This window comes from Pezoporus flaviventris, unplaced genomic scaffold (assembly GCF_033815535.1).
Source record: "Pezoporus flaviventris isolate CSIRO_AGI_PZ_B2104156 unplaced genomic scaffold, CSIRO_AGI_Pfla_v1 ptg000007l, whole genome shotgun sequence".
Lineage (NCBI taxonomy): Eukaryota > Metazoa > Chordata > Aves > Psittaciformes > Psittacidae > Pezoporus > Pezoporus flaviventris.
Genome location: NW_026892555.1, coordinates 20,995,071 through 21,016,464, shown reverse-complemented (window position 1 = coordinate 21,016,464; position 21,394 = coordinate 20,995,071). Strand labels below are relative to the sequence as shown.

General features: G+C 37.7%; 1 protein-coding gene across 1 annotated transcript in view; it reads left to right on the top strand.

The window, feature by feature from the left end:
• Nucleotides 1-394: 394 nt before the first annotated feature.
• The window catches only part of SPAG1 (sperm associated antigen 1), a 34,502-nt gene continuing 13,502 nt past the window's right edge, over nucleotides 395-21,394 (top strand). The window contains exons 1-13 of the mRNA XM_061447994.1: nucleotides 395-476; nucleotides 1,881-2,022; nucleotides 2,548-2,707; nucleotides 3,064-3,186; nucleotides 6,997-7,064; nucleotides 7,367-7,485; nucleotides 7,981-8,086; nucleotides 9,454-9,584; nucleotides 10,216-10,322; nucleotides 12,588-12,750; nucleotides 16,966-17,394; nucleotides 17,781-17,880; nucleotides 21,040-21,192. Coding sequence (XP_061303978.1) covers nucleotides 1,883-2,022; nucleotides 2,548-2,707; nucleotides 3,064-3,186; nucleotides 6,997-7,064; nucleotides 7,367-7,485; nucleotides 7,981-8,086; nucleotides 9,454-9,584; nucleotides 10,216-10,322; nucleotides 12,588-12,750; nucleotides 16,966-17,394; nucleotides 17,781-17,880; nucleotides 21,040-21,192 — 1,799 coding nt within the window. The 5' untranslated portion in view covers nucleotides 395-476; nucleotides 1,881-1,882. The remainder of the gene's footprint in view (nucleotides 477-1,880; nucleotides 2,023-2,547; nucleotides 2,708-3,063; nucleotides 3,187-6,996; nucleotides 7,065-7,366; nucleotides 7,486-7,980; nucleotides 8,087-9,453; nucleotides 9,585-10,215; nucleotides 10,323-12,587; nucleotides 12,751-16,965; nucleotides 17,395-17,780; nucleotides 17,881-21,039; nucleotides 21,193-21,394) is intronic.

Below are 21,394 nucleotides of genomic sequence, written 5' to 3'. Positions count from 1 at the left end.
CCGCTGGGGAGAGGGCAGTTTTCATGCTGCAAGCGGCCTGCTGGCACGAAGGCACGGGCTCTGCGGGGCTGTGGGCAAAGGCACAGATGAGCATCTGCTCCCATTAGGAAGTGGTGCGGACGTGCTTCACAGAGCAGTGCCGGGGGCTGCAGGGCAGCACCACTGCAGGCACCAGAGTTGGGAGGGGATTGTTCTAAGCTAAATAAAATACTACATTGTATACTGTAGTATACAGTAGGGCTGTAGTTTTAATACAACATAACCTAAATGTTGTGTTTCTGTGTCGTGACCCCGGCCACGCCGTGCGAGGGAGAGGAGCGACCCCGACGCCATTCTCCTTAGGCCTAGCGTTTCGCTCCCGCCCCTCACCCTCCACTCCACACGGCTCAGCAGCGCATGCGCAGCGGGAGGCGGGTATTGGCTGAGGCGAGGCCTAGGTTGCGCTCGTCTCCCGGAGGCAGTGCGGCACCAGGTAGGTGAGTGCGGGTGTGCGCTGCGGCGGTGGCGCCGCTGCTGCTGCTGGAGCTCAGCGGGGCTGTGCGGAAGCCTCGCAAGGCGGTCACCGAGGGGGGCAGCTGCACTGCCCTGCCGTTGCCCCGCGGCCGTCCGTGCGAGCCGCCGGCCGCCATGTTGTACGTGGCAACAGTTGCTAGGGACCTGGTGGCCGCGCTGTGGTGCTAGGGGAGCCGGCGGTGTCGGCTTTAGAGTAAATTCCTGACGCCGTGGGTAAAGACGGTACTCTCAGAGCCGCGGAGCAGGGCTCGGCGGTGCGGCTGCGGGGAGCTGCCCGCAGGCGAGGAGCGCGCTGGGCTGCGGCGGTGCCGTGCGACCGAGGGGTACGTGTCACCGCCTGGCCCGAGAGCTGCTCCGGGCAGCTGCCTGACAGGTACGGAAATACTGACACGGGAGAAAGTGCTGCAGTCTGTGATGAGTGCCTTTCTTGCTTTTTACTCCTATTGTTTCCTGTATTGCTCTGTTTCTCCTCTACTGAAACCGCACATTCTCAGGACAGAATCCTGTCTTTATGCAATACCTAATTACGACCAATTACAATCGAGTATTGCTTAAATAATAAACTTTTTTTGTGCAACTAAAAATTAATGTAATTGTGTTACTTTAATTGAGTTTATACGTTGCTATTATTGTGTACTAGCTAGCTGTTCTTGTTAAAATAACATCACTTTACGCACTATATAACATGGGGAGGAAAAAAAGAATAACATCTGCTTCACAGAGCTTGAAATCAAAATAGAAGAAGATGCAGATAAGCAGTTCAAAGGTACAGGGAGACAGGAAGTGTCCCATTTGAAAACCTCATTTCATCAGCTAGAGACTTACTGGAAAAGATTTAGATTGGTAAACTAAGATAATCAGAGGTCTAGAAAATGCAGTTAGTGAAGAAAGACAATTGGTTTTATTTTGGCTAAAGAGAAGGCAAAAGTTACCACACCATTACATGCACTGAGTTGGTTAACATCTTGCCTCTGAAAAAAAGTACAGGGTACTGCACCATCCACACCACACTTGCTTAAAATAGATAATACCATACTGTGTTTAAAGAATAATGGAGAATCTAGTAGGCAAAAATTGATATCTTTAAGCACTCTTTCTGACATGTTCTGCCTTGCAGAATCAGTAGGCTTGTCCATATTCTTTTTTCCAAAGCATATCTCATAACTGTACTTCTGTAAGAAAATCTCTCTGAAAACCAGTTTGTGTGGTCAGGTCTTAAAATTTGAATTTTTTCTTTTGTGGCAATAGTTCTGCTTGCATAACAGAGTAGTACTTCTGAGCATGAGTAGAGTTATTTCTTAAATTAGCATTGCTTTAAAATATAACTGCCTATGGAATTGCTACATTTGTTTCTTTTTAATATTTAGTTATGGGTGATGAGTCAGTACCATTTTTTATGGATCAAGGAACCACTAAAACATTTCAAATACCCATTGGTCACTTGGACTACAAGTTCATTGAAAAATGCACAGACGTTAAACACCTGGAAAAGATTCTCAGGATATTAAGGTAAACATATTTTCTTACCTTCATTACTAATTATATTAATGCTCTGTAAAATTCAACAGAACCTGTACCTAAATATTCTATTTGTCTTGAACCTTTTTGTGACTCTCTAATTAAAAAAAAAAAAAAATTTTGTTAAAAGTGTCCGAATGATAATGCTAGAAATCCAAGTCTTGTTCTAACCATCCAAAAGATTTGAGTAACCCAGTGCCAGTTTTTCTCAAATACTGCCATCTTGCCTGAGTGTGGTCATTTCAGGTGAAATTCTTGTTTAAATTCTACAGAAAAAAAAAACACAATCATTTTTTCCTGAGCACTGTGATGATAATTTTGAACTGTGTATGTATGTGCATTGGAAAGTGGTTGAAGCCTAGCTGACTGGAATTTTCTGGTTATAGTCCTGAACCCAGGACAAATTGTAACAGGAAAATACTCTTCTTCAGTCTCTGTGATGACTATACATGAAGAGAAATATGGAAGATCCAGTGCAGTTCAGTTCTGTAACTTTTATATCTTTGAATTTTAAAGGTCTGGTGAGGAGGGATGTTATCCTGAACTGACATTGTTTTGTGAAAAGCGTATTGAGCGCTTAGATCCAAGGAGCAGGGCTCTGAGAAAAGAAAAGCCTGCAGCCACAGCTTCTGATTTCACAGCTGAAGAATGGGAGATAATTAATGGTGAACTGATGGTACAGTATAACTAATTTATAATGGTCATAATACAATCTCATTGATGTTATCAATCTTCCTCTTCTTGTGCATAAGTAGAATGCAATTGTTTGATTAAATGAGGAAGTGATCAAAAGATTATGGTGGTGGTTTTATTATTTTCTTGAGTTGGTGTCATTGAATCTTTACTCTCCTTTTTAGCTCTACAAATTTTTTTTGTAGATTTCTTTTTATTCAAAAAAGCACAATTGCTTTTTGTCTTAATTGCTTTCCCCATTAAGAGCACTGTATTATAAAGACAGTTATTAGTGTCATTGTAGACTATGAAGTATATCTGCTTTACTGCCTTAACGTACAGATACTTATTTTTTTTCAGAGCTGGGTGACAGAAATGAATGAAGATTATAAGAAACCGCAATTCCTGAGAACAGATCCACTACATGAAAGACAAGATAATTTGCCTCCTATTCGTTGTTCCAGTTGTTTTCCTGCTAATCAGGTATCTCTAGTTTTCTATTGTGTATTAATCATATGCCTTTCTAAAATCTGGAAATTTTATCTCCATAGACTTCCAGCCACTGAGCCTTTCTTACTAGTTTCATTTTGTTAACCAGGAAATATAAACCTTTTAAGTTTCTCTACAAAAGACTAATGTGCCTCCTTAGTACTAGCAGGTGTCTTGTAATAATGTTTTAATTCTGATGAAGCAATCACTCTGGAGCAAATCTTCTTAAATACCCTTTTATGTTCTTTGATTCACATTTCAAAGTGGTGTTAAGCATATGAGCTAGGTTCCTTTTGGAGAAGATTTTCTCCAGCTGCCAGTAGGCTTTTGTTCCATGAGACCAGACAGGAGCTAGTCCTGTTTGTTTGGAAGTGAGAAATTTTATAAAAGGATCCTTATAGGTCATGTGATATTTTTTATTAATTGATAATTTGAAAAAAATTTTTGGAATAATTATTTATTATTATAACTTTTGTTTTCCATACAAGGTTGAGGTGTTAGCATTATTACCCAGAAAACCTAGATACAGCTTTATGCCTTGCCTGTGGTATATAATTTCCATCCCTTTTGTCCAAGCAGATGGCTTCAGAAGTAATTGTAACCTGTCCTGGAAGAGTTCTAGAATTCAGTCTTTTAATATAGCAGTGTGGTTATAGCACTACTAGATAAGTACTGAATAAAAAGAAGCTGTTTCTATAGTATGCACTAAATTTATACCTGTAAATATAGATTTTTTTTTTCCTTTTTTCTTTTTTTTCTTGCTGATAAAGCTGGGTGTAATTTCACAAATTTTAAACAGTTTTTTGCTAGTCATTTAGGACTGTAATTATTATTTACACTGGCATCACATAATTTTGCAATGTGGTATCAAGTACAAAGTCGGGATGATAAATTTCTACTCTCTACTAGAAGAAAATCCACAAGCCCTTCTATAATTTTATGTTGTTATTTGATTGGAGACTCTTCATCTGATCTGATGCATAAAAAGTTCAGTATCTTCAATGAAGCCAATTCTGGAGAAAACCTTACTGACCCTAAAACAGTGGATTGTACCAATGGGTACGAGTTTGGTAAATGAAAGCATCTTGTGTCTGTAACCAGATTTTCTTGCTGATGTAGGTACAGTTTCAATTCACTACTAATAGCTTATAACTCTAGATGGTGGTCTCTTTTTATTGATGTGGCGTCATAGGGAATATTTTCCAAAAAAAAGAATAGAGTGAACTTTATGCCATATTTCCCTCTTTAACACAGTATGGAATTTTCTTATACCCCTGTTTTTCTTTCACACTGCCCAGAACTGTGAGGTTATATGTATACCCCAAAAGAAAAGAGGACTGGAGAGACAGCTTGAGTTTTTCTGTTCTTTACTGTCCACATTGTTTAACTGTTACTTTTGCTGCTTCACTTTTTCCAGGACAGAACTAAAGCATTGGTTTAAAGATACTTCCCAATGACTGCTGATGGGATTTCAACAGACTTGGGTTCCTTTGCCAAACACAGTTCTTAATACTATTCCAGAATGATTTCTGTCTTCAGATACCTCCTCACACTAAAGTCCAAGTTTTATGTTACAGAAATCCACTGTGATAGTATCTGTAGTGCCTTCATATATTTTGGATATTCTGAATTAAAAAGGAATACCGGTTAGCTGACACCGAGTAGTAATGTCTTACACCATAACAGAAAGCCCAGAAGAGAGCCAAGGCCTAATTCTGTGTCATCTGTACTGAAGCCAGTCCATGTTTTGATATTTGGTCTAGAAATTGTTTACTGGGCTTCAAAACCTGTGGGATCAATGCATTGTGAGTTGTGGCAAAAAGAGGACAAGGGCAGAGATTTTTTTGTTTCAGTTTCTTAGCATGCAAATGATCATTTTTCACCAAAGCCTCTTGGATGGGATGTTCTGAAGTATTACTCATTGAGAAATTCCTGACTCTCCTGGAGCTACAACGTGGTTACAGTGGTCCCAAGAATGAGACCTAGAACTTTAAAAATCATGCATTTTGAGTAAACTCTTCTGCCTTAGTCCTTAAAAGGACGTAGAATCATACAATCATAGAATGGTTTGGTTGGAAGGGACCTTGAGATCACCTTGAAGGTGTCACAGGCAGGGACACCTTCCACTAGACAAGGTTGCTCCGAGCCCCATCCAGCTTGGCCTTGAACACTACCAGGGATGGAGCATTCACATGCTGTAGTTTTCTCCCTAAATTAAAGTTGCATTAGTAAATACCTTAAATGAGTTTTCTTCAGAAAGTTTCACTATTTTTGTGTTCCTTTAAGATAAGGACTTCTTGTTTAAAAAAAAAAGATTTAACATTTATTAAATTCCTAAGTTTGTAATATAAGCCAGGATGTAGAATGGTAACTCATGTTTCAGGAAGCCATATTTAGGAGTTACCTCCTCCAAACATGCATTTAGACAAAATGTGTTTCTCATTTTGTCTAGCTTGTCATAGAATGGTTTGGGTTGGAAAGGATCTTAAGATCGTCTAGTTCCAACCCCCTTGCAGGGAAGCCTCACACTAGACCATGTTGCCCAAGGCTCTGTCCAACCTGGCCTGGAAGCTTCTATAAAGACTCAGAGCATTAAGAGTAATTCTGAAGTTGCATACTGTAAAAGTTTGTGTAACCTAACTTTATAGTTAGAAGTGTTCACAGGAAGGGCCACATTTGCATTATGTAAATTGCGGTGTTTACTTCAACTGCAGAGGTATTTCCTAGTTACAGTGTCACCACTGGTAAAGCTAGTTTAAGAGGTTGCTGCTTGTTTCTTTGGTCCAGTTTATCATGTGCTCAGTTGAAGTGCTACAGATATTTAGGGATTGTGCTGCAATTTCTATCAAATTGTATATTTGATCCCAGAAAATTGTAAATCTGCAACTCTACAAACAATTGCAGTGCAGCTCAGTGGATGTTGGATTGCAAGGTTAAGAAGAGGGCTGAACGGCCAGGACAGAGTAGATGGTAATATTTTGAACTGAGTGTTCTACCTGTTTGGAACCACACCTTGCTATTAAGTATTGTTGAAGTCAACAAGAAGAGAGGGACATAGCAGAAATATAGTCTCAGGACAGAGGTAGAAGGGTTGACAAAGGTGCCAGCTATGGAAATAGGTGCCATTAGTGTAGGAGATGGGTTGTGATACAAGCTAGTTGAATCTGTTACTGGGACTGATTGTTGCAGGAAGGTCCTAAGGATGAATTTTAGGTAAGGCAAACCTCAATGATGGATCTTATTTAAAAGCTAGAATGAGTGTAAATTATCTTGGGAATTTGCTTGAATGGAGTGTGACATAGTCAAAAGAAGTCCAGACACTATTTTGAAGTCAAAACATTGTAAATTTGTTTTGAGGGTTCCAGGGACAATATTAATCTGTGCATTGCATTATCTTGGGAATGGCGAGCCTAAAACAAGGTTACTGCTGCCAAACACCTCATCACAAGGCTGTGTTTTCCCAACACTGAGTTTTCCTTTGCTGTGTTGAAAAGATGGTTTGCAAGGTGGCAGCACAAGATACTAATTAAGAAGAGCAGTTTCCTATCTGAAATTTTTATCCTATTCCTCTGTGACATTACCGGCCAGTGAAGATAAAGTGTGAGGCTGAAGAGTTCCTCAGATTACTAGGATATGTGAAATACATGAAGATTTTCTTTAAAGCAAGACAAAGTTTTGAAGACTATGCTGAGAAGAGTCATGAATAGTGTCAGTTACTAGGAATATGTATTGCAGAAACAAAACAAAAGGCTGTGAATTTCCACTTCAGAAACTTGTTTTACAGGCTGGCTGTTTCTTTTTCAGAACAAAAATTTACAGAACAAAGAAAGAAACAAGAAAAACACACCACGGGATTACAGTGAATGGGAAAAGTATGTTAAATCTTTTATATATATATTTAATCTTATTTATTTGTTAAATGGAATATTGGTTGTTGGGATGAGGGAGAGAGGAAGTAATGTAAAAGCAGGGCAAGTGCACACACACGCAAAAGAAGCCAACACAAGGAAAGGAGATAAGATGAAACATCTTCTTCCTAAATAGTCATGGATAACTGAACACAGCCTTAAACTCTCTTTTCCTTTGGTTTATAATAGAAATATAGTAACCCTTTCTATTAGTAAAGGAGTCTTGTTATGCAGTATCATTAAATCTGTAATTTTATTAATTTAAGGTTCGATGTGGAAAAGGAGTGTTCAAAAATTGATGAAAGCTGCGAAGAAAGTAACTCAAAAGCAAGATTCTTTAGCAGGCCAAGTCCACCTATAATCAAAAAGAAAATAGACACAACTGGTAATGTCTTAGAAACGTACAGTTTTTCTTCAATTGTAATACTGTGTTGTAGAGTGTGAATACAAATTATAGAGTTGAAGGTTTCTATCTGCTTCTCAGTCCCTAGAGATGTGAAACATTAGGAGGTCAACTGAACATGAAGCCATATTTGAAATAAAATCTAGTCTTGGTGTTGATAATCAGTTAAATATTTATGTTGTGTTTAGGTTGAGAGTGCTAATTAAAGAAGTAGAGCATACATCTGTTACAAACCAGTGGTAGAGGTTAGCTGAGTGCTTTCATCTTGCACTCTGAATGCTCATTGGAAGAATTATTTTTAGAATAATTTAGAATAATTTTTATTCTAGAAAATACAATACAAATTTGTCTTTTAGTAAGTCATGTTCTTTTAAAAAATAATAAAGATTATGGCATTCAGAATATTTTAGCTGATAGTGTTTTGATTACATCTGTGCCAGTTATTAGTTTTTTATGTATAAATATTTATTTTTCTAGGCATGACAAAGAAGGAGAAGATTTTTATTGCTACTCGTGAAAAAGAAAAGGGCAATGAAGCCTTTGCCAGTGGTGATTATGTGGAAGCAGTGACATATTATACTCGGTGAGTAAATACTGTTGTGTTCTTTCATTTTAATGGCTATTACTTCTGAATATTATTTTTAGAGCAATGTAATTAAAGCAGCTTCTTACTGAGACAAATAGTGACAATTAGATTATTTTTTAAAAGGGCAAAAAGGTTTGACAGAAGAATCCTTAAAGCATTGTTGCATCCTGATAGTAATTTTTATTTATCAGGAAGAGAAATGGTTAAATAGTGATGGGATGTAATTTGCAGGTTTCACAAACTTCCTCAGATTTTTCAAACCCTGTGAGAGTCAAGGGCAAGTTTACAAAAATAAAAGGATAAGCAGTGTGCTGAAAAACTAAATTCATTACAAATTAATTGTAAAAAACCATATTGGTAGGATTGCTTCAGTTGGTAATAAGTAAAATTAATAACCTCTTCTTAGGAGAAAGAAAAATCACTGTGTACAGCATCACCATAATACAGTCTGTAATTAGCAGCAGTCCAGAAAAAAAGTATATAGACAGAGGATTAAAAAGAATTAAGACTCTTTCAGGTTACCTTATTTAGTGCTCAGTGCACTACATTCAGACATCGGCTTTATATTAATAGAGGTTGTTGCTACAAGATCTCTGTTGTATTTGTTTCAAAAGAAGAAGAGCATAAGATGGACAGAACAGACAACAGGAAGAGAAGGATACGATGGGGCAGCCACAGCTTCTCTCAGCAACCTTTGCCAGTGCCTCACCACCCTTACAGTGAAGAAAGTTTTCCTTGTATCTCTTGCAGTATGCTGTCACCCTGACACTTCCCTATTGTCCCCTCTTCACGGTGAAGAGTCCTTCTTGCTAGGTTAGCAAGGGTGTGGGCAAAGATCCTCTTGTACTATGTCATATGCATCCCAGTTGTCCTTGTTCATCAGAGATGATCCTGTTGTTATAGAAACTAAAGCCCTACCTGCAATACCAGCCACATAGCCAAACCTGGAAAATTCATCCACTGACACCTGGGTCTTTCCCTTTTACAAGCAAGATCAAGGAGAAGCTCGTGTGCCCTCCCGTTATAACTTCCAAAGATCTGTAGTTAACTCTTGATACTCTCAAAGGTTTCATTTGACAGTTTTATTAAAGACTAGATGGATGGTAGCAAGAGGTAACAGTTTAAGTGATAGGTGAGCCATAGCATCTTTCTGCAGCTTCTCAGACCTAAGCCCTGGCAAGCAACAGACCTCTGAAGATGGTAAATCTAGTTGGTGGATGGTTGCCTCTGGTCTCACAGGAAGGAGTTTAGAGTATCAGTACTAATATTGTTATAATACTGTTTTCAGCTTCTAATAGCAAAGTATTTCTACATTCAGGCTTTCTAGCTATGAGCCTACCATAGTCAATATTCCCTTCTTTCAGAAGTATATCAGTAATACCCACTGCAGCTGCATATAACAACAAAGCTCAAGCAGAAATCAAACTTCAGAACTGGGACAGTGCTTTGCAGGATTGTGAGAAGGTACTAGATATGGAACCTGGCAACTTAAAAGGTAAAGGAGAACATAAACTTGCTCTTCTATGTGGTACTTTATTTCTAGCAAATAAAATAGTACATGTCTATTCATGTTGTCCATTGACTTAACTGAGCTTTAGATCAGGTCCAAGTATGAATAAGGAAACAGATGAGCTCCCCAAAGTAATTTTAATAGTATTTCTGAGGTCAGGGAAGTTTTAGGCAGTTCATTCTGTTGATCTGTAATGCATATTCTTATGTGGTAGCATGGGGCTAACTTGTTTTTCATATGACGACTTAAGCCCTCTTTTGTGCATGCAATGCACTGTTTCCATAATACCCACACTGAAGTTTTAATTACTTTAAAAGCAACATGAAAACAATAGAAGTTGCTGATTTAATCTTTTCTGAAGGAAATGGCTATATTTGCATGGGTGGAGGAGAAGAGTTGGAAAAATGTAAAAAGATGCTTCACAGTTCATGATTGGCATCTCAAAAGGCATTATGTGAAATTGCATCATTAAAAATGATCAAGAGAACAGACACACTAATACAGTCATTATGAAGTAAATGCAGAATTTTAAAAACTGGTTTACTCTTGAAAAAAAGTGTATTTTTATCCACTTTGTGATTCAAATACATAAATAATACTCTTTGTTCCTTTGTAGCTCTTATGCGTCGTGCTACTGTACACAGTCAGCTGCAGAATTACCAGGCAGCTACAGAGGACCTGAACAGAGTATTAGGTGTTGAACCACAAAATGCTATAGCTAAGGTAAAGACCAGTGAGTTTACTATGTCTAGCAACAGGCTGTATGCAGTTGTAGCATGAAGTACGTAGAGCTTATATTGTTTGATTTGAATATGAGTTTTGAGGACGTGCTCTGCTGTGACAGCAGTCAGTTTCTCAAGATCACATAGGTACCTGTGGTGGAAATTAGGTACTTGAATGTGACCAGATCTTCAGCCTACTGAAGTACCTTTACTACTTAATTGTGAGAACTTGTAGGCACTCAAGTCTTCTCTACCAGTGTAATTTAGGTGCCTGAATTTTTGCTGCTGAACATGATTACAGTATTAGTGTCTTAGCTGATCAAAGTTACTTGGACATTTGGCTCAAGAAGATCCCTGGGATAGGTATATTTAAACCTGACACATAATTCACACGAAAAATCTAAAGAGATGATAAGCTTTTATTGTTAACCTAAAAGGAGATTACTTGGGTTCTGTCCTTAGTTCAGCATGATGTTATAAATCCTCATTTCTCACCCCCAGGCTAGAATGAAAAACCTTTCATACCTTCTGATGAACCTGGACCCTCCTTAGCCAATTTTGGATCTAAGAAAGCCAGAAGCTTTCTTTGGAAACTCAAGGTCAGGATGTGGTCCTTGTACGACTATTACTTCAGCTATTTAGGAGAGGATTGTTTGTGTCCTTTCATTGGTAGCTTCTTAGGGGTGTTTTGTGGGTTAGAACCTAAGCCTTGCATTTGGGCTCTTCTGTGTCCTGAGAATCTTCAGGACCAGGCAGTTCTGATACTAAATGTCTCTTTGTCAATTAGGAATCCATCAAACTGCTACATTCCCTTGCTTTTTTTCTTTTTTTTTTTTTTTTTACATATGACTTCTGGATGCTGTGCAATTGCCTCATCACCTGAATTCTGTTCAGCTGCTTTTGGCACATTTTGCCCTGCTATCAACTTGCTGATTGCTGCTTTTTTCCATGGAATTATATGATCGCTGCTATTGCTTGCACCAGTGAGGGAGGTCCAAGCCTATTATGTCAAATTCACTATATACAGCATTCATCCCTTTTAGAGCATTCTTGGAACTGAATTCCTGTCCAGAGTCCTGTTCCACAGTTTCACATCAACCAAGGAATCAACCTGCCTGATTTCCCCCTCCTTTCTTTTTAAACACCTGTCTCTAGATTTGAATTCTGAAAGGGCTTTTGGGATTTTTTTTTTTTCAGTCTGCAAGACTGAACCACTAAATAGCTTGTGAGTCTGTGTTGACAAACTCCACAACAGTCTGTGAAAAGATTGTCAAATCGGCTGTACTGACACTTGTTATAATATCAGGCATAAGGTACTCCTTCATTTTGAGTACTCTTCCAGAGATGTAAATTCATTAGTAGCTTTGCTGAGTAATGCTTCTGTAGCTGAAAGCAGATGTCTGTACTTTGTTCTTATCTCTGCCTGCTACTATGCCTTGGCTGAGACATTTAGAAGTGACAAGTGCTCGACAGGGAATTTTGTCAGTTGGTCTTTGCTTGAAGGATCCTCAAAACCCTCTTCAGATAAATATGAATGTACTGAAGACATGTAGAGTTAATGTTTATGTGCAGAGTCACTAATATAAAGGTAAATTGATTGTCTCTAACTGGAATTCTTCAATATACTTTGTTCACATGAATCATTGCCTGTTCCTGTCCTTGTTTTACCTTTTCCTTGAGGAAGTGGGTACTGAAATGGCATTTCCTTTTACAGCATTGAATTCAATTCAGAATAGTGCATAATGTTGGGTCTCTGCTCTGGAAGTGTAAAGTGCAGTTGGAGTATTTTATCTTGAGTAATCAAAAATGTTTATGGAATGAGAGGCTGTTTGGTCATCTAATTTGCAGTTCTTACAAGAGGAGCAAACCTTTTCATTATTCAACAGTGTCCTTCTGCTAACTGCCAGAAACCATAGCATAAATTTTGATAAACTGATTTTAGGGGTTTTTTTTTGAGATTCTGGAAATAATCCACTAGAAATAATCTGTTTTCTTACTCTTTTGAGTAGACCATGCCAGATACTGCTATAATGCAGTTTGCTGTTTTTCTGTCTGGGTTTTGGTTGGTTGTGTTTGTGTTTTTGTTTTGTTTGATTGTTTGGTTTAGGTTGGTTTTTTTTTTTCTCTTGAGCAGTTCATTCAAGAAAAGTATTTGTGTGATATCTTCCGAGTTTCTAAGAGACAGAAGTAGAGTGTTAATCTTGGTTTTGATACTGTCTCTTGGAAAAGTAATGTCATGTTTTTTTTCTGTGTTTTTATATTGCAGAAAAATCTGCTAGAGGTTGAAAAGAAACTGAAAGGTTTAAAGCCTATATCTGAGACTCAAGGCAAAGGAAAAAGGATACTTATTCAAGACATAGAGGATTCAGAAAGTGATGAAGAAAGAGGTGAAAATACAGTTGAATGTGAAAGAAGCAGTGGAAATAAAAGTAATGTCAGGTTACTTTCTGTTTACTTTCAATCTGAGAAAAAAATCTTTGCCTTTGTTATTGCTATCTTTATTCACACAATTCATCCATATTTGCTTGCAAAGAATTTTGCCTGTTTGAAGACTAAAATTGCCTTCACTACTTAAATTTGAGTGAAATCTAGAATTAAGTTTTATTACACATCTTTGGAATTATTTCTAGAAGGGGTATAATGGATGGATGGAAAATATTGCTATAAATCACCTAATTCCCTGAGTTCTGTATAATTTTATACCTATCCTTTGGTGTGGACCCAGTTGGGAATGTTCTCGGGTATTAGAGAACATTGTGTGTTCCTTAGCTCTTTCTCTCACACAGGTCTCCTGCCTTCCCATCATTGCATTTTTCTTCTGCATGTTTCTTCCCGTAACTGGATCAGAGGGTGTAAAAATAACCAAATGGCATGTAATTTGGTTATTTTGCTGCTGTTTGTTTTGAAATCTATCAATCTTTGTTTGTTTGTTTGTTTGTTTAACCTAACAGATCATCTGGTCTGAAAGTATGTATTAGAGGTGAACAATATGTAATTCTTGTACTGTATATAGTTTCCAAGCAGCTGAATGCAGCTCCTGTTCCTGGATTAGTGTGTGAATAACTGCAAGACTGCTGAGATGAAGCTACTGGTATAATCAGAATATATGACTTGGAGGAGGAAGGGAAGCAATAGGTGCTACTGAGGCTTGCACTGGCAGGTTGTTTTTAGATTCAGCTGCATGTCTGGGCTCCGGCCTTCGACAGAGTGACATCCTTAGGTTGATTCCCACCCTTTCTCCTTTCTGTTGGCTCTTTAAGGTAATGTGGCTTGACAACTGTGACTTCTGTGTTTTCTGTTGTCGATGTAGCTCTTTATCTTGAAATTAAATCAGTGTGTGGCTTTTACAGGTTAATTGTAAATATTAAACTGTGCATGTGTGAGTTAATAATGCCTTATTTGCAAAGAAATTTAAGGAAAATATATTTTTCAAAATCAGTAGGTATCTACTAAGTCACCTCAGCTAAAACCCTGGAAGAAAAGACGGATCATGTCCTTAGTCTTAAATACTAGTTAATTTGGGGCTGCTTTCATTGGGAGCGTTCAGATGACTAAGTGCCTTCTAGCACCATAGGAAGACTCCCATTCTGTTGATGAAAGGTTAGGCTTTTAAACAGGGGATTGTCAACTGACGTAAATGTCGCATGTGTTCATGTAGGTATTTCTGAGATTTAGGAGACAAGCACCTTCATATATTACTCTGTTTTCAAGTACAACTAGAAGCAAATACAAACTCAGTTCAGTTATTGAATAAATCTGGTATGTTCCATGAACCTAACAGCACTAAATAGACTAAACGTCTTATCTGTCTTTTTTATACATCTAGTCATGTAGTCACAGTCAGTCCAGTAGTCCATGTAGTCCAGTCATGTAGTCACACTGATTTCACATTCTAGTTGGTAAGCGTTGTGCATTCCTACTAAACTTATAGCATGGAGATTGGAAGAAAACAAAATATTTTTGTTTTCCTCAGCTCTGAAAAGTTGATTTCTCAGACAAAACAGTATATATAAAGAGTGTAGTCTCTCTTCATCTGTGTAACTGAGAGGAAAAGTAAATCCTTTCTGTACAATAGAAATGGAAAATTGCTTATGTCTTAAGACTGTAAAAACTAGCAGACACTGTAAAAACTAAAGATCTTGTATGTGACAAAGCGCCTGATATTTTGACATGTTTATAGAAGTCATACAGTGATAAATACGGTTTAAAGATAAATGTATTTTAAGTAGCCCTTTTAATTCATAAAAATTTGCTGACCATATAAAAAAAAAAGGAAAAAGAAAAATTATTATTAAAATTTAATCTGTGGAAATGTGGACCATTCCAGTTGTCTTCATATATAGCCAGTCCAGTGTGGATAAAAGACTTGGAAGTGTTTCCTGGCTTCATAATAAATGAATTAACTGTGAATTGAACTTAGATACTTTTCATTCTGCCACCATTATTTTTGTGCCATGCTTCTGGAGAATAAAAACTTTGTATAGTTGGAAACTACTTTCAAATGAAAGACAATGTCATCCATTAAAAAACCCCAAACAAATATTCCTTTTGGAGTATTCAGTAGCTTTTGTTTAATGACATTCCTTCCAATTTAAGTTTGCTATTTTAATGATAACATGAATTAAAATTCTTGCTAGTTTGTATTTGCTGTCATTCTAATCAAAATCCTGCCCACACTTTTCACTTTTTATACTTTAATTTTCAGTAACTTTTCTTTGGAATTTATGATCTATCCAGAGGGTTTTTTTTTGGGTTGTTTTTTTTTTTTTTTTTTAAGCAAAGTTTGTAAGTGCTTTTTTTTTATTTATTTTTTTTTCCTATGACAAGCCCAGAATACTGCTTTCATTAATATATTTCTCTGCAGCGACCAATACAAGAGTAGCGGTTATGTTATTAAGAGCGAAAGTGAAAAACAGTGAGAATGAGATTTGAGAAATATATATCTGAGCAATTTTGTGCATGGTGTTCACTCAGTTCAGAAATACTTAGGCAGTTAGCATAACCTGACAGCTAAACCCGTTGACTATAACTACTCGTATTATCAGGAGGGCTCCTGATAATAAGGCTATAAATGTCTCCTGTCCATCCAGGATCAGTTCTCTGCACTTTATTTTCAGGAAATTTTCTGCTGTGTTCAGAAAGTGATGTTCATATTAATGACATTCACGTCATTACCTGTCATTATTCACACATTATCGACTTTTCTGTGGCTCAGAAAGTTGGGCTGTGCTTCTAGAGTGTTTCACTGCCTTTTCTAAAATCTTGTCAAATTGCCTGTTTGTCCATGGCATTTAAAATGTTGGGGTTTTTTTTCCTTTATTTTGCTAGAAGGTGTACAGAGTATTGTCTGGTTTCGTGGATGTAAAGCAAAAAGTATTTTAGCATGTATCCTAAGGAAATTACTGTGATACTATCACTGGCTTCGCTCATTGGCCTAGCTAGCTTTTCTCCCCTCATCCTCTCAACCAAATGGACTTTAAACCTTTTTGGCATATTGGGCACTGCCTAACTGCATGGATGGATGTATGTCTCAAATAGAAATAATTTAAGTTTTATAAGGAGTCTGTGTGAGTAGAATAGATGTATCCTATCATTGTTCCCACTGTGTAGTATGAACTTATTATTAAACATGCTATTTCAAGACAGAGGCCAGAGCTAGGAAGGACAGTTGGAGCTTTTGTCTATTAGGCACAAGAGAATCAATTGTTTTTAAACCTCTTATGTTTTGCCATTCTTTTCAGTTTGATTTCAGTAGCATGTTGTGCCTTAAAAAAATAATAATCCTGTAATTTGGAACAACCTGGAATTCATCCATATTAAATCAACTTCATAAGTTTAGTTTGAATTATTGGAAGTGTCACTGCAATATACAAAGGCACAAAAAATGCTGTTGGACAGATGAACACATCAAGTTAAGGGAAGGTGAAATCCCAGCACCCCAGAATACCAAACACAGAGTTGCCTTTGTGTGACTGGTACTATCACTAGTCAGGCATTCTGCAGAAATCTGTATTTGAATACTGTGGTGGCAATCTGGTAGGAATTCAGGTGAAGAAGGAATATATATGTTAATATCTGATACTTATATGATTTTTCTGAATTAAACGAGTAATAAAGAATAGTGAAAGTTGAATCATCAGGATTATTTGTAAAAGGCTTTTTGACACTATGTTTAAATGAAACCTCTGAGAATGATTTATAAGCTTTTATGCCTCTTATGTTGTATTTGAGAGTTTTGAAGTGTGCAACATTACTGGTTTCCTAGCAGTGTGTTTTAATTTTAACATGCAAGCATTTTGATTTGGTCACGGAAAATCGAAGTACCAATACTGCAATAGCCAGTATGTAAAGAGTTAATTTCAAGGTGAACTCTGTACCATTCTGACACCACAGAACAGGGGTTTATAGTGTGCCCGGTGAGGGGAAATTACATTTCATAGTAATACCTTCTCAGTAATAATTGCAAGTTAGTTGTAAGTAGGAAATTTATCTGTGTTCTTGAAAGTGTTTTCTAAGGCAAATAAATCTTTATAACACTAGGATGCCTGAAGGATTTGGTCTTTAGCTGTGCACCCCTCTTTTGCCAGGACGATAGTTTCTCCTGATGATGCAAGCTCTAACTCAGCTCATTAACTTCCTTGTAGGAATTGGCGTGCCAGTCGGAGGAGAGGCGGCAGCGGGAGAGGCTGCAATGGGCAACGCGCTGAGGAAGTTTCATAGCAAAGGAGGGGGCAGTAAGGCGGAGGACAGGGAGACACAGAAGCAGAAGGAATCCACTGAGAGCAGATTAAAAAAAGGCACATCAGAGAAAAATACGCAGAGGCAGTTGTCAGACTGTGAAGGTGAAGTTAATGGCTGTTTACACAGTGATCAAAAAAGTGAAAGCCCTGAAGCTGAGGAGGTCTCCGGATCGCTTGAAGCAGGGTCTCCGTCGGCTGGTGGTGGCAATTCCATTTCACTTCCTCCTGCTGCAGCAAAACTAAAAAGTGAAGGAAACGAGTTATTTAAGAGTGGGCAGTTTGGAGAAGCTGTGTTCAAATACTCGGAAGCAATTGAGTATGTCAATGGTCTAGGTGAGTGTAATACCTTATACTTAAATCTAGGATTGTTGTCTAGATTATTTAAAGGGAATACAAATGAACTAGCCTAGCCTAACCCTGGATTTTTGGCAAGAGTTACTGAGCAGTAAATTCTTCGTGATTTCAGTGAAGGACAGTTTACATGACACGAAATAGAAGATTATGACTGAAACAATACTTTTAACTTCCTAGGGCAGAGCTGTTTGTATTTATTTATGTGTTTGAATAATTACATATTCTAAGTGACGTGATAAAGGAAAGCTGCTTGCAGCTTTGCATTGTCAGCAAACTACATCACTGCAGTGTCACAGTATGTGAGTCTTTAATTTTTGAATGTCATTTTAGTAACCATCTTTGATTTTAATTGTAACTTCTTCTAGGAGAACAGAGTCCAGATGATTTAAGTATCTTGTACTCAAACAGAGCAGCATGTTACCTCAAAGAAGGGAACTGCAGTGACTGCATTCAGGATTGTAACAGGTAAATTGCAACCTCCCATGTGGGGCGACAGCATTCCTGATGATGAGTAAACATTTTAACTGATATATTGTTATTGTAGTTTGACTTTAGAACAGTCAGTAAAGACTGATTCCCTAAATCTGATCTCTCTAAATAAGGGAGATCTTTGTCAGTTATGTAAACAATCACATGGAACCTAGGGACAGAGTAGCTTTTAACTTCCTGTCTTATGTGAGTGCAGTTGTTTGTTAGGCTTCTTGTGTATGCAGAAATGCATATCAGGATTAAAACTTCTAAGACAAATGCAGGTTTATTTCAGTGATGCTCTGTAATAACTTATGTGCAGAAACTTCGTTAAGCCAGATGGATATCACAGTGTTGGAGATTGCTTACAAGCATGTGCATGGTGTACATGTGTGTATTCTCTGTGTTTGGTTTGTTGTTTTGGTTTGGGTTTTTATTTAATACATACTTGTCATAGTTATAAACAGTAATTACAGCTGTTCAGGAATTGAGCTAAAATCCTTTCTGCTTATTGTGGCTTTTAAGGATACCAGATTTAGAGAAGATTAGACACCTTCAACAACTTTGAAACACTGCCTTCCACTAAATTATTAGTATATTTCTAGAAGTCTTTTTTTATATTTTCATAGTTAGGCTTAGTAAGACTGATGCTTAACATGCAAGAAAGGATCCCAAGGCAGTTAGAAATCATACTAATTAATAATTTTTTTTACAGCATAACCCAACTGTTGCAAATCCCCCAAAAATAAAAAAAAAATAAAGTACTTTTGTATTAATTAAATATTTGACTTACTGTATATATTCTGCCTGACAGAAAAGTTTTCTGAAAATGTAATCTGAAAAAAAAAAAGAATGACTTGTAAATAATATTTTGTTAAAATAGATGAAGGACCAAGCACAGCTGGCTGGTAAAACAAGGCATACTTAACAGCCATTGCATTTTTCAGGAGGTTTGAAGTATGTAAGACTTCAGTTGAAATCAGTAATAGGACAGGGGGTTTTGGATTCTTACCAGTTGGAAGCTTATTTTCTTACTGCGTAATGATAGTGTCCTTAATGTCATGCATATTTTACAGTTACACAAGGAGCCATGATGCCTAGTGAGCACAGCAGCGGTAGAAGTAATTTAGACTGGGAAGCAGAACTGCAAAACTGCAAATACACAGGAACCGGGAAATGTCAATTAAATGTTCTCTAGGCAGCACAACACAAAGAATGATCTATGAATAGGTTACTTGATTTCAAAGTAAAAAGTGGTGTAGTCCTTATATTCATGGCATAAAAATAAGTACTGAACATTTTATCTTTTATTAAGTTCTGGCTATTTAGGGCTTAGAAGTGTATAAAACCCCCTCTGTTGGATCTTGGTTTGTAGTGCCTTTTGATTCTTACTACAGAGGTGAAATAGAGCTTCTATGCACTAATGTTAATTTATTTAGTACTGTAGTGTGGTTTGGTCCCTGGCTGTATAGTTGCATTCTACTCTGGAACTGTACTTTCCCATTCCCACAGATGCTGTTCTTCAGGCTGTGGCTTCCTCTAAACTTATTTATAGTTGTTTTTTTTTTTTCTTGATGTTAGGAACCTGAAATCACATCAATACTCTTCTGAGTTACAGAATGTCAAGCATTTTTGCAAAGGTTTGCAGGTGCTATGATGTTGTGTGCTGTTGTAATTTTCAAATGCATCCAGCAATTTGCAAATGCAATCCAACATAAAGACAAATGGAACAGTAGTGATATTTATGAAATGGAAATTGGAAATATTTTTTCTAGTAATCTTTTTTCTCTAGCTTTAGGAAGAGTAATGGTGCAAAGCCAGTTCACAGAAAGGGCAGCCAGCAGCCTCCTGGGTTTCATATGAACAGGAGCACAGCCACTGGACTGAGGGAAGTGATTATCCCCTTGTACTCAGCCCTTGTTAGGCAATATCTAACTAAATTAGATGTTGTCTAACTGTGCTGGTTTTGAGCTTCACCAGTACAAGAAAGACAGTGATCAGCTGGAGTGAGTGAGTTCAATGAAGTGTCACTGAGGTGGTTGTGAACTCTGGAGCACTTGCCTGGAGAGGAGAGTCTGAGGGAGCTGGGTTTGTTCAGCTTAGAGAATGGCTTCTAGAGGTCCTAACAGCAGCCTGACAGTACCTGTGAGGAGGGGTACCTAGAGGATGGATTCTGACTCACTCTGGCAGCGGCAGGACAAGAGTCAACAGGCAAAACCACAAGGTTCCAACTTTGTTTTAGGAGAGATCTTTTCCCCATGAACAGTGTGGGGCATAGCAGCAGGTTGCTCAGAGATGTGCAGAGATTCCTTTAAAGGTTTTCAGGGCCTGACTGGATAAGGCCCTGAGCAACCTTGGCTGATCTCAGGGCTGACCCCACCTATAGCAGATGGTTGGACTAGGAGTCTCTCAGCTTTAATTACTTTACGATTCCATAAAATCAAATTGGCTAGATGCATCTTAATTTCAGTATTTCAAAATTTATATCTCTTCCTCTGTAGTAAGAATCACTGATTTATAGAAGGTAGTCTTTAATAAATAAGGCCTTTGTGGACTGCTTCTTCATATTGCTGTAAAAGCACATGGTATTTGGGAGGCGCTATGATTGCACACTGTCAGGAGTTGAGCTCAATGTTGACTAGGCACACAATCAAAAGAGTAAACAGGCAAAAGACAGGCAAAACAAAAACAAAACAAAAAGTCAAAAATAGGTGCATATTCATGTCTTATTAAATGTATTTTTTACATGCACGCTTCCATGTAAGGAAGAAGGATGGAAAATCATGTAGGCAAAAGCACCCTGTACTTGAAATCCCCATACGTCTTGGCATTGAAAAGAAAGATAGGTTTTGACTTAAGAAAGTTAGCTTTTGCTCTTGAACAGCTACCATTACAGTAATCTTTTCTCTCTGCTAAAAGCAGTTTTCCAGATGGAAGATGGGGATTTGAGTAGAGTAAGTTGTAAAAGCACTAACAGTTTCAGAAATGTGTGTCATTTGGAGTATTAATATAAACCACTTAGTGCCATTTTCCTTGCTTGTGTTAGTGTAAGACCCATCTGAAATAGCAAAGTTTTTGTGTATATCATAAAAGAATATTACTAATATTATTTCAGTTACTCTGTTTCAATCCTGCATTTTTCTTCTTTTCCTCCAGAGCTCTGGAGCTTCAGCCGTTTTCCCTTAAGCCTCTTCTACGACGAGCAATGGCAAATGAGTGTATGGAGCGATATCGACAGGCATACATAGATTATAAAACAGTCCTACAAATAGACAGCAGCATCCAAGCAGCAAATGATAGTGCTAATAGGTAACTCCACTTACAAATCTCGTATCAGTCCAAACAGAAAAGTAGAATTCAGTAGTGTTTGTTTTACACACACCCTCAGTTCAAAGTCAGGATCCTCACAAATAGTGTTATAACTAGAGGGCTGGCTGTCTCATTTGTTTTCCTGTAGCTTCACAGTTTTCCTCTGCCAGCAGTAGGTCGCTTTCTGTTTTAAAAACATATT